General features: G+C 41.5%; 1 protein-coding gene and 1 long non-coding RNA gene across 4 annotated transcripts in view; one reads left to right on the forward strand and one right to left on the reverse strand.

Moving 5' to 3' along the window:
- The window catches only part of dicer1 (dicer 1, ribonuclease type III), a 146,899-nt gene that overhangs the window by 25,928 nt on the left and 105,971 nt on the right, over positions 1-15,000 (forward strand). For all 3 annotated transcript variants that reach the window (XM_088433078.1, XM_088433077.1, XM_088433079.1), the window contains 5 exons: positions 3,894-4,028; positions 7,149-7,309; positions 8,352-8,520; positions 14,177-14,652; positions 14,783-14,915. In XM_088433078.1, the coding sequence (XP_088289204.1) occupies positions 3,894-4,028; positions 7,149-7,309; positions 8,352-8,520; positions 14,177-14,652; positions 14,783-14,915 (1,074 nt within the window). The remainder of the gene's footprint in view (positions 1-3,893; positions 4,029-7,148; positions 7,310-8,351; positions 8,521-14,176; positions 14,653-14,782; positions 14,916-15,000) is intronic.
- On the reverse strand, positions 5,314-6,112 carry LOC148413269 (uncharacterized). Its single transcript, XR_015867810.1, has 3 exons — positions 6,001-6,112; positions 5,855-5,923; positions 5,314-5,597 (listed from the first exon to the last, which is right to left on the reverse strand). It is a non-coding gene; the product is annotated as an uncharacterized LOC148413269 (long non-coding RNA).

Here is a 15,000-nt window from a genome sequence, read left to right on the forward strand (position 1 = left end):
CACGCATGGCTGGTGAGTATGGCTGTAACCGCTCGGCAATCTTCTAAGGGCAAGACTTTCCTTGCCGGGGGACGGACCTCGATCGACAACAAAATTGAGAGGCTTCTTCTATTATGCATTAAAGAGAAGGAAATCGTCGGTGATATGTTCTAGTTTGAGAAAAGTTCCCGTTTAAGACATTAAATCAATAAATTCTGCGGGTTGGTCCCTGCTCCCCTCCGCCTCCACCCAGCTCAAGTCACGTCGCCCCAAAGGTAAATGTCATTTTTCCTTTGTATATGTTATTTAATTTAACTGTACAGTAGATTGTTACTCATTTTTAACGTGTATAAAGTCGTGATGTTTTTACCTAAGGTTTTTGCGCGCGTTGCACGCATTCACTAATTAACATAGGTTTGGATTGCCCGTCATTGCCATCAAGCTAGATGAAGGCGTTCGGCCAATAGTTTATCAGCATTTCTGTGATTGACGTGACGCCGGCCAATAGCATATCCGCATCTCTGTGACTGAGACTGTGACCTTAATCGACCAATAGCATATCGGCATCTCCGTGACTGAGACTGTGACTGTGACCTTAATCGACCAATTGCATATCGCCATCTCCGTGATTGAGATCGTGACTGAGACCGTCATGCGGACACACTGACTGGCATGTTGGATGGTTCGTAAGACAAAAGGTTCGTGCATAAAAGGAGGACAAAAAACAGCGCGGTTCACGTTTGTAAGATGAAAAATACGTGTATATATATATATATATATATATATATATATATATATATATATATATATATATATATATATATATATATATATATATATATATATATACACACATATATATATATATATATATATATATACACACACATATATATATACACACATATATATATATATATATATATATATATATATATATATATATATATATATACACATATATATACACATATATATATACACATATATATATACACATATATATACAACACCTTGAGCTGCGTTAAAATTGTCAAAGGTTGACTGGTCCATAGTGACAAAAAGGCTGGCGACCACTAGATAATAGCTAATCGAAATGACCAATATTTTGAATTCCCCACCTGCACCATGTAATATTCAGCTAGCGATAAGGCTGGAGACTTGTGCTGTGTCGTACAAGATGATGACAGCACAATAGACTAGTGTTTTCTGAGCATCCCTAATCAGTGATGATTTTTTTTTTAAATGGCTGGTTGCTGTTGTTGCTTGCAATGTGATATGCATTAAAACCGAGTTGCGACTCATGATAGCTCCTCCCACCACAACTATGAAGGCCAAATTCAAAGTAAAAGCCTGCTGTAGCTTTTGGATTGTTCATGTATCATTTGGTGTGTTTATTTTGAAGTTGGTTCGAACAGCACTCTGGTGACATGTGACATTATGCTTTTGCTTCTTCTTAAGTATGCCGATTTTGACTGTGTGCATCAGATCAATAAATATAATAATCTTGTTACATCCCTGTACACAGTGCACTCATTAAAACATGTACTTGCACTGTATGACTGGATGAAATTTCCACCAGTGCACTCTGTAAATTTGGCTGCTTTTGTAATTTAGTCGTCAGTGTCAAAACCTGGTTTCCTGTCACAGTCCTCCAGTCCTGCCACCTTATTTCCAGCCTCACCACACCCGCGCAACTCTCCTGCCCATCAGCCTTTAACACCAACAGTTGCTGCTAATTACCTCAGTATATAACCCGGCATCTTCCTCGCCGCCCCTGCCAGATGTCTCAATGCGCCACGTCAAGCTTTCCAGCCATTCTTCCTGCCTGTTTATCTATGAATCAGCCCTGTCTGCCCCCAAGTGCCCGCTAGCCTGCCGTTTAGACCTGACTCCTAGGTCTTCAACAATGACCGAATTCGACCATTCATTAACCTGCCAATCTAATCCCCCCGCTCCAGCCCCTTTCCCATCTCCTCCCTCTCGTCCGACTGCCTGCCACGCTCCAGCTTTCCGGGTCCCGAAAGCCTCTCCACAGTGACCCGTCCTCATTAGCTTCAGTTCCTGCAAGTAGGCCCTGAGCAAATAAACATTCTGTCTGTAATCTTACCTCTCTGTGTGTGCTCTTGGGTATTCCATCTCCTTCCTGTGACAGTACAGTCTGGCCATCAATGGACCCAGCACGCCGATCCACCTCCCCGGCATCGTCCACTTTGGATCTACCTCCCTCCTGTCTGCCACCCGACACTCCAAGCCAGAGTTGGTGTTCGGAAACACTATGGAGGTGATGCAGAAACCTGCGAGGCATTTTTAATGAGTTTCTCCCTGCTGCTTGCTCTTCAACCTGAAACATTGGCCTCCGAGAAGCTTAGGTGGCGTTCGTTATTGTTCACCTGACTGACTGAGTCCGTCTGTGGGGAACGGCAGAATGCAGAGGGAAGTCACCCACTTGTTCCTCCTTCCAGACGCTTGAGGGGGAAATACTGAAAGTCTCTGGGCTCAGTTACGCCGGTGTGCAACTGGCTCGGGGTGTCCTCAAGCTGCAACAGGGCGAGAGAACAATGGCAGATTACGCCATTGAGTTCCGGACAAAAGCCAGTCAGAGTCAGTGGAACGCACCCGTGTTGGTTGATGCCTTCTTACATGGACTTTCAAGTCCTCTGAAGGACGAAGTGGTGTCCCACGCACTTCCCCACCACCTTGGATGAGGTAATTCATCTGGTGACGAGGATGGATATCCGTCTGCAACACGGGCTACGCGAACTACAACCTGAAGTGCCGTGCCAGTGGGTGTATTCTTTGGCTTGAATGAGATCCTCCCCTGCCAACTACGTCAGCGCCTTCTGGTGACGAGAGGGGGCTGATGCAGCTAGTCAAAGTCCTCCAGTCCTGCCACCTCATTTCCAGCCTCACCATACCTGCTCAACCCTTCTCCTGCCCATCAGCCTCAAACACCAAAAGCTGCTGCTAATGACCTCAGTATGTAACCCAGTCTCTTCCTCGCCACGCCTGCCAGATTGTCTCCATGCGCCACGGCAAGCTGTCCAGCAGTTCTTCCTGCCTGATTTTTTCTGAATCGACCCTGTCTGCCTCCAACTGCCCGATATCCTGCTGTTTAGCCTTGACTCTTTGTGCTTCAACCTTGCCTGAATCCAACCATCCATTAGCCTGCCAATCTAATTCCCCGCTCAAACCCCCGTCCCATCTGCTCCCTCTCGTCCAACTGCCTGCCACGCCCCAGCTTCCCTGGACCCGAAAGCCCCTCCACAGTGGCCCGTTCTCATTAGTTTACGCACCAGCAAGTATCCCTCAGCAAATAAACATTCTGTCTCTAATCTTACCTGCCTGTGTGTGCTCTTGAGTCTTCCATCTCCTTCCCGTGACAGTTTCCCAGTTGTTCTGCAAGGCCATCACCAAGCTACTACAGTTGAAAGATCTTCAGCCATGGTGGAACCATTATTAAGCCTCGACATGCTTGACTCTCTGACATGAAGGTTTCTCATGTCATATTTTGCTGATGCTCAATGGAGTAAATTACTTTCTTAGAGTTTCTATTCAAAACATGTGTTGCCATCTGTAAGCACTATAAGTATGGTAGCAGGATGGTAACGGCTTTGAGTCCCACTGAAGACAACATTCAGTCAGGTTTTCCACAATTTATTTTTAATTTACACCAGAGTGCAATTATCCAGGGCCACAGCTGGTACTCCGGAAAACTGCCATTAGTGACCTTGTGACTGTATCTGGAATGAAAAGTTGATAGTCAGATAAGTTGTACTTAAAACTTATTTTTACCTAATTTTATTAGTTTCTGTGGCAGAACCAACTAACATGGGATTTTATTACCACCATATACTGTACTTTCTATATATTTCTGATACGGACTTCTGTCATTCTGACATTTTATCTTGCAGGTGCTGGTTATGACTTGCCATATATTTTTGCACATTTTGAGGAATCAAATCTTACCTTTATCAAAAATCAACTTAGTGGTTTTTGATGATTGTCATCTTGCCATCACCGATCACCCATATTGTGAGATTATGAAGGTGAGTGTATGAACATTATAATTAGAGTTTGATCGTTTATTTGCTCATTTGGTGCTGATGAGTTGTGACTTTTTTTAAAGTTTTGGCCTGGTACTAGGGCTGGACATAAATGAATAAAAATAAATAAATAAATACTTACATACATAAATACATAAATAAATCATGATTACTAGAGCATTACTAGAAGGTTCACAATTTGACTTTCGATTGGCACTAAAGAATTGAGCTAACACCCTAATACACCTGTGAACAGGTTACTTTGTTCGGTAAATAATTCCTGTTACACAACAACGGTTGGGCTCATGTTACAACGCACATGTTTTTCCTTTGTTGGTGAGTTTTATTGATTAAAAATGGACCAGGAAAATATATATATGTGTGTGTGCGTGTGTGTGTGTGTGTGTGTGTGTGTGTGTGTTTATATGTATATGTATGAAACTACATACAGTATATGTGTCATCAGGGTATAGTCAGTGTCTGTGAGTGAATACATTTCAACAATCATTTACATTCCTTGCACTGCTATGGCATCTCTTTTCTGAATTTACCACATGTATATCTGTAGCAGTCAACGCACAGTGGCGTGATTCTCCTTGCACTGATGTCTGTCAACGCACAGTGGCGTGATTCTTCTTGCACTGATGTCTGACTTCACACAAGGCTCTTTTTCCAGGGCAGGTGGGAACAGTTGTTCCCTAAGTAATGTTTCCTTTTGTGCCTTCTTTGCCCCTAAGGGAGAGTTAGCCAACTCTCTTGCAAGCTCCACCAGAAAGCTCCCCCGTCTCTCTTGTTTCCCGATGCATGCTTGATACAGTACATATGCATTCAGGGCTGTCATATCAATCATGCAATAAAACACGGCTACTGGCCAGTGCCGTGTTCCTTTACGGACAGTGTACTCACTCACCATCTGCTCCATTATATCCACGGCACACATTGTCATATTGTAAAGGGTGACAGTATTTGGTTTCCTTTTGGCAGTATTGTCAGTCTTAACCATGCTGTGCATACTGCTGAAAATGTAGACGGCCTTCTTCCATTTGGGAGTGTACCCTGTGATTGTGGCACCAGTGGTTGAAAACAGCTGAGTGGAGAATTCATTGCAGTCCATCTGTTTAGCGCATAGTGGAATTTCCCAGAGAATCTTGTTGACTGTGCCAAGGATTGTGGTTTTCCAGCAAGAAGTCGTTTTGCAAGTGACAGTGATGTAAAGAAATTGTCCGTGGTCACATTCCTGCCTTTCTCCACAAATGGTTCTATTAGTTTCATGACTATGTAGCACTTGTTATGCTGTAATGTGAATTATGATGTTGGTTTGGTATTATAACTTAGGCTAGTGCAGAAGATCTTGGCTCGGCTAGGAGGAAAGTGAGGTGCTCAATGATGAACAGAATGCATATAGTCAGCAAGGTGTTGTTATTATGTACAGTGAAGACAACAAAATATATACAATATATACAATGTGCACAGGGTTGGTTGGTTGGCTCACTCAGTCAGTGAGTCACACGGCAGGTGAACGCACTGGTCAGTTCGCTCGTGGGTTTAGCTCGCCATCAACGGGAACCTGGCCTGTATGAAACAGGACCAGCGATACATATGGTAATCTACCATTACACATCATTCACCAAGTAAAACAACATTTTACAATATCACTTGATAAATCATATCACCATGATCATGATTGTCATGAACATTAAATAAATCCTAGGGTTTTCAATAGCAGATTGTCACTGCACAAGAGTACTCTTTTATACATTCAAGCATTGACACGATAGCCTTAGCATATTAGCGTTAGCATGATAGTGACAAGCAGCATGCTGACTCACCAGTCCCTCGTTTACACAAATCATGGCGTGCACAATTTCCCATGAGAAGGGCGGAACATCTGCAATGGTCTGCAATGGTGGCAGCACAACAGTTACTGTCGTGGTCGAAGCCGATTATCGCGGATTCAAATCGGCTACGTTCGTACCTGTGTATGCTACGGTCCGTCCCGCACCCAACTCACGAGGGAATGCCGGGCGCGGCCATGTTTAAAAAGACGTGCACACGACGTCTCGCGATCGATCTCGCGATAGGTCGACACGAAGAAAGTAGCTGGGTTACAACTACATTTTCTGACAGTCTCTCCCCACTGGGACGACTGGGGTCCTTGCCAAGATATGGGAGGACATTGCAAATGTACTTGGTTTTCAAGTCACAGGCTACCCAAAACCAGATCCCAAACTTCAGGTTTACTAGAAATGTAGTGCAGGAATTAGCAGTGGATCTTTGATGGAAAAAGTTGTTTGTCCACGGTGGTCTGTCGGCCAGCATTGTACGTTGTGATGCAGTTCATGACAAATAAACCCCACACATCAGAAATTGCAGCAAACGTCTCAGTTTTTGCTTGCTCACTTCAGGTGGACTTGTCATCAAATCGCATGATATCTTTGAAGCAGGTCTTGGACATTATTCGAATTATCTGTGGGTTTCCCAGTTTTGCTGACCAACAGTCACTTAGTAATGACACCTGAGTGACTCCATGCAAATTGACTATTGCTAAAACGGCCATGAGTTCAGGGGGGGACATAAACCAATTGCCATGCTCTGTTTGCTGTGCATGTTGAATAGTTGATTCTTGAATGATGCAAATCATGTCAAGAGTGACAAAAGACAGGAAGCTCTGAAGGGGATTTGAAATACTTCTTCTGACTACAGTTGATGTTTCGACATTTCCAGCATAAGCTTTGATTTGGGTGAAATTGAGTTGCATCTCCAACTGTTCTTTATGCCACACCGTGCCATCTTTTGCCTTCAAATCACTCTCCAACCGAGCTTTCTTTTCTGGCTGAAGAGCTGTTTCCTCATCTGGAGTGAAAAAATATGAATATGTGAGCAATGGGAAAGTCAAATGATATCACAAATACTATATAATACTATAATACTACTAAATACTAAAAATAGACCAAATTGACTTCTTGCTACATGAACAACCCCCAACAATCTTGTTTTTATTTTTCCGATTGTACCACAGGTATTCTCAAGCTGAAAACATTTCCGATTCTTGTCATTTTGTGTTTGATTAGCTTAATCATAATCTTGCTGTTGTTGTTGTTGTTTTTTTTTAACTGTCTGCAGCTTTTTGATGGCAGCCTCTTCAATCCCCGTATTCTTGGTCTCACCGCCTCCATTTTGAACGGAAAGTGTGACCCATCAGATCTTGAGAAAAAAATACAGAATTTGGAGGAAGTCCTGAAGAGCAATGCGGAAACTGCTACTGACCTTGTAGTTCTTGACAGGTCCCTACAGTTTTTTATACATACTGTGTGTATATATATATATATATATATATATATATATATATATATATATTTTTTTTTTTTTTTCCTTTTTTTTGTTTCATTTTCTTAATGTGTGTGTGTGTCTGTGTAACACTTCTTACAGAGTTGTTTTAGGTTAGAGTTTTTATTGGTCATTCTCAGCCTTTTTTGAATTGATTTAAAACACACAATAGAAGCTGTAAATAGACATCGACGGTGGCAGTCGACATTGAAAGCTGGATTTTCCAGCTTGGGGGGGGGGGGTTAAAAACAGGCAGTTCGAAGGGACCAGCTCAGAAAAATGAATGAACTCACTGGCATGCATCCATGTCTCAGTAAGAAACAAGAAATCTAGTTCATGTGATTTGACAAAGTCATTTAGAATGAAAGTCTTATTTGCTAGTGATCTAGCATTCAAAAGAGCCTGGCTAAGAATCAACTCCACGCTGGCCTTGGAGGACATGCGAGGTAGTGGCCGAAGATTCCTGATGTCCACACCATCGTTGTGGACGCGGCGTCTGGGAGGGGGCGCCTCTGCCGGCAGATGAAGGGAGCCAACCGCCTGGTCAGGAGGAGAAACAGGCCGGATCCAACGGAGATACCGAGGTCGTCGAAGCAGATGGGGTCCAGAAAAGCGATGATTCTTCCAGCAGGGGAATTGCGTGAGAGTTTTTTATTTCACCGAGTGACCTGCCATCTTTCGCGTCTTATTGAGAGCTTTCTCCGTGAGGTGACAATCGGTGAACACAGCAGGTAAGGTGGTATGGACGACAAGAGAATTTGCAGATGCGTTAATATCGAGTAGTGCTTGTCGAGCATAAACCAGCATAGCAGAGCCATCTTGGCTGAGAATGCAGAGAAATATAGCAGTGAGCACATTGAGTAAAGCCTGTACATGGCAAGCCGCATATGCTGGCTGTATCTTGCAGGCTTCCAGGTTTTTATAGTGTACAATAATGTAGCATTAATGCGGTATGTGCATTATCAGCACATCAATTGTTTTCTTTTCAACTCATTCCAGATATGCTTCTCAGCCAAGAGAAGTGGTGTTGGACTGTGGGCCCTATCTGGATCAGAGTGGGCTCTCCTCACGTCTGCAAGTGGAGTTAGATGGAGCACTCAACTTCTTGAATGATTTTAACCTAACTGTTGGAAGAGAAGACAGGGATCCTTCAACTGTCTCCCGACAGGTCAGAATGAATGATTATTTTTCTCGTGTCTCTTGTTTCTGTACAAGTTATCATTAGGGCTTCAGCAGCAACTGCCCGTGGGGTCCTTATTGTTTCTATACATAATTATTAAAAACGAATACTACGGATTTTTTTTTTCAGTTCAGACCCATTTACCCATAAGAGACATGAGGTTTAGCCAAAAAAAAAACAAAAACAACCCCTTTTCCGATTTTGTGTACTGCTCTGGGCCTGTTTAACAAATGGAATTGAAACATTGTCATAAAACCTTCAAGACGTTGAAAATGCTATACACCCAACTTTGTGACTTCGATAAAGGACATGATAAGTTATTGGACAAGCTGAGTCAATGTTATAATAAAAATTGCTCTACCTTGACAGAGATGGTCATATTCTCTAAAAATCTCACACATTGGATGAGAGTCTTAGCCCGAAGATAACTCCAAACATGTTTTTCACTCGAGAGGCAGCTTTGTTCAAGAAAATACATGTTTTTTTTCTCTGACATTTTTTTCTATATAATTGACCCGGACAAAAAAGTTAATTTTTACACTTTCATGTTCTGCCCTATTCCGGTTTCAGTAAATTCATGGAAAATTAGGTGAATATTAAGACATAGAAAACATTATGAATCTCAAGTTTTATGACTTCAAATTTGGGCGTGGCCTTTACACCACCTCAAAGTCCGATGTCTAGCCAGACCGGTAAAACTTTATATAATTGGACCAAGATGATCTCTAAATTTTATTTCATGGGAGTACAATGCTAAACACACTTCTTTTTTCTCGTAGTGCGGGCGCCACCTGGTGGCAGCAAAAAATTACATTTTCATATAAATGTACCTTGTTGAGCCTGTCAAAGTAATATCACTGAATTTTTTTCAGACAGGCCTTAAGACGCGCCTAATTTCCTCCACCAAATATTACGATGTTTTGATAATGGCCGTGGCCTATACAACAGTGCTCATTATGATTTATCGTAACATTTAATACTGATGTAATTTGACCCAGATGATCTCATCTTGTCACGACTTCACATGTTGATTGAAAGTCAATTCCTACAGACATCAACAAACATGTATTCCATCATAGTGCTAGAACCACCTTGTGGCAGAAAATAATATATTGTGGCGGACACTAGGACCATGTCTCTCACCCAGTAGGCATGTTGCTATGATCCTTTGATGCTGAGTTATTACACTATTGAGAGTTTAGAGTTATTATTTGAGTTATTATTGTTATTACTTTAAGTCATACTATATTGTGATTGAAATTTTTTTAAAAATATGTCATCAATTGAGGGTGCGCCTTATAATCTCGTGCACCTTATATATGAAAAAAGTCTTAAAATATGTCATTAATTGAGGGTGCTCCCTTCAATCTGGTGCGCCTTATAGTGCGGAAAATTCAGTAATCCAGAGGTTTTTATTGGATATATCCTGAGTTTCTTAGTAATTGTAGCTGTCTCTTGCTTGTGCTAATGTAGCTGGTAACTGCGAAAGCATACTCAAATAAATCTACTGTGCCAGAGTTTTCACACACGGCTGTGGTTTTAAACTTGTCCCCGTGTGTACAGTCAAAGCAGTCCTGAAGCACTAAATCATTTTCATCAGTACACTAATAGCTTTACTCACCGGGGTAGCCTACTTGATAAGTTGTCTCTAGGCTGGGTAGAGGAATTTAAAGATGTGGTATGCTCTTCCAAAGTGAGGTCTTGGAACAGCCAAGCACCTTTCACGTTGTTTTAGACTTGGTTCAGGATGCTATTTTCCCTTATTATGCATTATGGTGCTACACTTTGGACCTTGAATCTCGTACAGTACAGGACCACGTTGTACAGCAACAATCATAGAACCCTTCCAGAGTGCTTGCAGCTTTGGTCTTAGTTCTTTCTTTTTGGTGTTGTCCTTAACGAACACCAGGTCTCTGACATTGTACAAATGTTCGCTTGCTCGAAGGTCATGAATCTTTTTCTGTTGTTCTTTTGCAATGTGTTGGTATTCTCCTGCCATGCTATGCCCCTCATTCATATTTTAATCCAGTTTGTAGATGAATTCTTACACTTCCAATGGATGGGCTTTGAGTCTTGCAGTACCAAACTGGCCATCTTGTGCCTGGTAGACCTCTCTGCCAAGCAGAGGATTTTTGGGTGTGAATCCTGTTACTCCATGTCTTGAGCTGTGGTAGAATGCAGTGAGCAATGGCGTCCCAGTTCTTTTGGTTCTAATAAACAGGAAATTCTCAACTTGCAGCCGTAGACTCTCAGATTTTTAGGCCAGAGATTTCACTTCCTTCATTAGTGTAGCAAACTGGTCAACAGTGACATAATGGGGGTTCTGAAACTCGCAGGATATCGCAGCAGTATCCTCAATTAAGTCTCCATCAATCCATGAGATGCGCTTGCTTCAGTTCCTTAACTCAGTTTCGAGGCCCACCGTGGCTTTGAAGTTATGTTCATGGGCCTCCACAAACTTTTGAGCATCAACAAGAGAGCCCGGCTCGCAGTCCATGACTTCATAGCCCACCTTTTGGTTCCCTAAGCCCTTAAGGAAGGCATTGGTTGCTAGCTGCTTCTGAAACTGGAGATCTTCTCCTGGATAGGCCAGTGTGACAAGGCATCTCACCTCCTCAGCAAATTCGGCGGATGTCTCACGGCCTTGACACAGTTCTCCCAGCTTCCTCCTTGTTGTGGTTGGTGGATCCATTTTTCCATAATGTTGGGTGAGTTGCTCTATAAGTAGAACATATTCTTCCCTCGTGCACTTGGGAAGTGAGCCTGAACGAGAGCTGCAAGCAGCTGATAAGGGCCCTCGCAGACCTGTGCACGTTGGGGTATGAACAGATCGGGGTATGACGATGTTGGGATATGAACACGTATGGGCATATGCAGGTGAACATTAGAACCCAATGTTCTAGAAAAGGTCTAATTTTCATAAGCATTTGTTCAACGGGCTCAACAAAGTAAATAGAATCGCAAAAATTGAATTTTAGACTATTTCCTGCCACAAGGCGATACTAGCACAATAATGGAATGTATGTTTGTTGATGTATGTAGGAATGGACTTCAATGTATGAAAATGTGACAAGATGAGATCATCTGGGTCAAATTACAGCATAACATAACATTTCTTGTTACGATAAATCGTCGTAATGAGCACTGCTGTATAGGCCACACCCATTATCGTAATCTTTAGTGGTGGAAATTAGGCGTGTTTCAAGGCCTGTCAGAAAAAAAATGTTATGATACTTTGACAGGCTCAACAAAAAAAATAAATGTAATTTTTTTTTTTTTTGCTGCCACTAGGTGGCGCTCGCAATACAACGAAAAATAGTGTGTTGAGCATTGGACTCCCATCACATGTATGAAATTTAGAGGTAATAAGATCCAATTACATTAACTTTTTACCATTTTGGTCAGATATCGGATATTGAGGTGGTGTAATGGCCACACCCATTGTCGAAAAGTCTTATAACTTGAGAACCTTAATGTTCCCTTTCTCAATGTTCTCCTGACTAATTTTCAGTCAATTTCCTCGAAAAAGGCATAGCACAGTACATGAAAGTGTAAAAATTAACTTTTTTGTCTGCCACCAGGTGTTGCTATAAGTAATTTTAGATTATTAAGATCATGAGTGTTTTGTTGAAAGGATCGGTGCCGGTCGGCGCTCAGGAGACAAAGACAACACTCAACAAAAGACCAACGTTCCCAAATGCTATTTAGCCCAAATAACTGGCATATTTATTTTGACCAAATGCAAGTTCTCAAATACAGTTGACATTGCGTGAAATCATCATATGAGCCTCTTACCTATGCCGAGAAGGTGGAGAGCCAACACCCAAGTAGAGCTCCGCTTGTCAACCGGCTGGGCGTCCGTACGCAACCCGCAGCAGACTCTACTTGTTTGTACTCTGCATCTCTCTTTTGTATTTTTTAGTTGCGTGCACGAGGAAGGGCGGGTGGCCTGCCCGTCCGCCCTGGCGCCGCAACACCTGTTTCCCGATTTGATATTGACACTTAAGTGTGTCCTTCAGGCTCTGAAAAACATCTTGCTCAAAAACATCTTGTACAATAATATCTGTCAACTTCCCACGACAATGTTCTTCTTTGTTATGGTAGCAAGATAGTAAAGCGGTCAAATGTCCTGACCAAGAACAAGTTAGTGAAAAACAGCATATATAACCATGGTTGCACAATATATTTGGGTTTTCAACGGCTATGGGAAGCATCACTAATTACAATTCCTCTCAATGAGTCTTAATGATACTGTATCTGATTTTTTTAAAGCTTGTTCAGCTGAGTTATAAAGGTTTTTGTCTCTTTTGGAGAAGGAAATATTGTTTTCCTATTGTGAAGCCCTGACTCCATCATATATTTCATCGGATCTTGACAATTTTTGAACCAGTTGTATCTCTAAGTCTGATAATGATCCATACCAAATTGGAAGTTGATCGGGTCAATCGTTAAAGAGAAGAAGGCAACCGTTGAAGACTTACCAATGCCCATAAATGGGTTTGCACATTCAGAATTGCACATTCAAAATTTTGTAACTCTTTTTCTGTACATTGTAGCATATGGTTGTCTTTGATTTTTTTGTTGTTGTTTTTTTTTTTTTTAGGTCTTAGGGTCCTACATATGTGGAAAAATTTTCGTCGCTGTAAGGCAAACCAACTGGGTTTTGCTGCAATCTTTTGACTATAATGGCAATTTTTGCTACCACTAGTTGGCATTATAATGGACCATGATAGCATTATAATGCAATGTATGTTTGTCGATGTCTTTAGGATTAGGCTCTCTTACAATTTGTGAAATTGTGGCGTGTCTGGAGGCTTGTCAGACTAAATTTCAGTGATATTACTTTAACGGGCTCAACAAAGTACGTCAAAATGTTAAAAGAGTGCTATGTTTTTTGCTGCCACTAGAAGGCTCTTGCAATACGACAAATATATTGGTTTGTAGGTATGTTCTTGGATTCCAATCGACTATATGAAATTTTGAAAAGATAAGACCATCTGGGTCCATTTACAGCAACTTTGTTCGCCACGCCCTTTATCTTGAAGTCATCAAATTTGAGAACCTTCATGTTCCATGCCTCAACGCTGTTTTGGCCAATTTTTGGTTAATTTGTTCAAACAGGATTAGCACAGTACACGAAAGTGTAAAAAACGGAGTTGAGGTTTTTGTCACTTGTGGCGAAGGATATTTGAAACACATTTTGAAGCCCCATCCTCATCATATATGTTAGCCGATCTTCACGAAACTTTGCTCAGTTGTGCCCCTATGTCGGATAATGAAGAATGCCAAATGTGAAGTTGATCGTGTCAAGGGTTTTGGTACCTGCAAATGTACTAAAACGGACCAAATGGCACATTCAAAAGTTGATAACCTTGGTTCTGCACATACTAGCATATGGTTCGTTGATTTTTTTTTTTTTTTTTTGTAGGTCTTGAGGTCCTACATATGCCTAAAAAATTTGTAGCTTTAGGTCAAAGGAAGGAAAATTTAATATTTTTTTTGTGGTGGTCAAAAGCAGAAAAATGTATTCCTCATGGAATACTTGACAAAAAATAGCTTTAAATATTTTATGTTTTTTGTATACTTTTTATTACAATAAACCTAAAATGTACATTCTTCTTAATTTTTTCTTTTTCCTGTTCAGGTTCTAAGTGACTGCAGTGCTGTGCTACAGGTGCTTGGGCCCTGGTGTGCAGACAAAGCAGCAGGTATCATGGTGCGTGAGGTTCAGAAGTACATCAAGCATGAACAGGGGGAACTGAACCGGAAGTTTCTGCTCTTCACCGACACCATTCTCAGAAAAGTACATGCTCTCTGTGAAGAACATTTTTCTCCAGCCTCCTTGGACCTCAGATTTGTTACACCAAAGGTTCTAAGTCTGTTGGAAATCCTGCATGAATACAAGCCCTTTGAGAGGCAGCAGTTTGAGAGTGTAGAGTGGTATAACAACCGGAATCAGGACAACTATGTTTCTTGGAGTGATTCTGAAGAAGAAGAAGATGAGGATGAAGAGGTGGAGACTAAAGAGAGGCCTGAAGCCAACTTTCCTTCACCATTCACCAACATTCTGTGTGGAATTATCTTTGTGGAGAGGCGTTACACTGCAGTTGTCCTAAACCGGTAGGATTACTGTTAGTCCTTGTTTTTTTACATATCTAGTAAGTCATAATGATTTTAAATCCGAGTATGCATTTTATCATAGAGAAACAATAATAGATATTTTCTATAACATTTTGCATTTCATTTGCAGTCTAATCAAAGAGGCAGCAAAGCAGGACCCAGAGTTGGCTTACATCAGCAACAACTTCATTACCGGTCATAGCATTGGCAAGAACCAGCCACGGAACAAGCAGATGGAGATGGAATTCAGGAAGCAAGAGGAGGTACAAAACTATTTCGAAGAATGCTACCACACCAAGTGCAATTCACTTGTGTGCCATATAATTTAATAGAATGGTTTAGAATTTA

The sequence above is a fragment of the Hippichthys cyanospilos genome, chromosome 14 (genome assembly GCF_059441005.1).
Source record: "Hippichthys cyanospilos isolate Australia breed blue-spotted pipefish chromosome 14, RoL_Hcya_1.0, whole genome shotgun sequence".
NCBI lineage: Eukaryota > Metazoa > Chordata > Actinopteri > Syngnathiformes > Syngnathidae > Hippichthys > Hippichthys cyanospilos.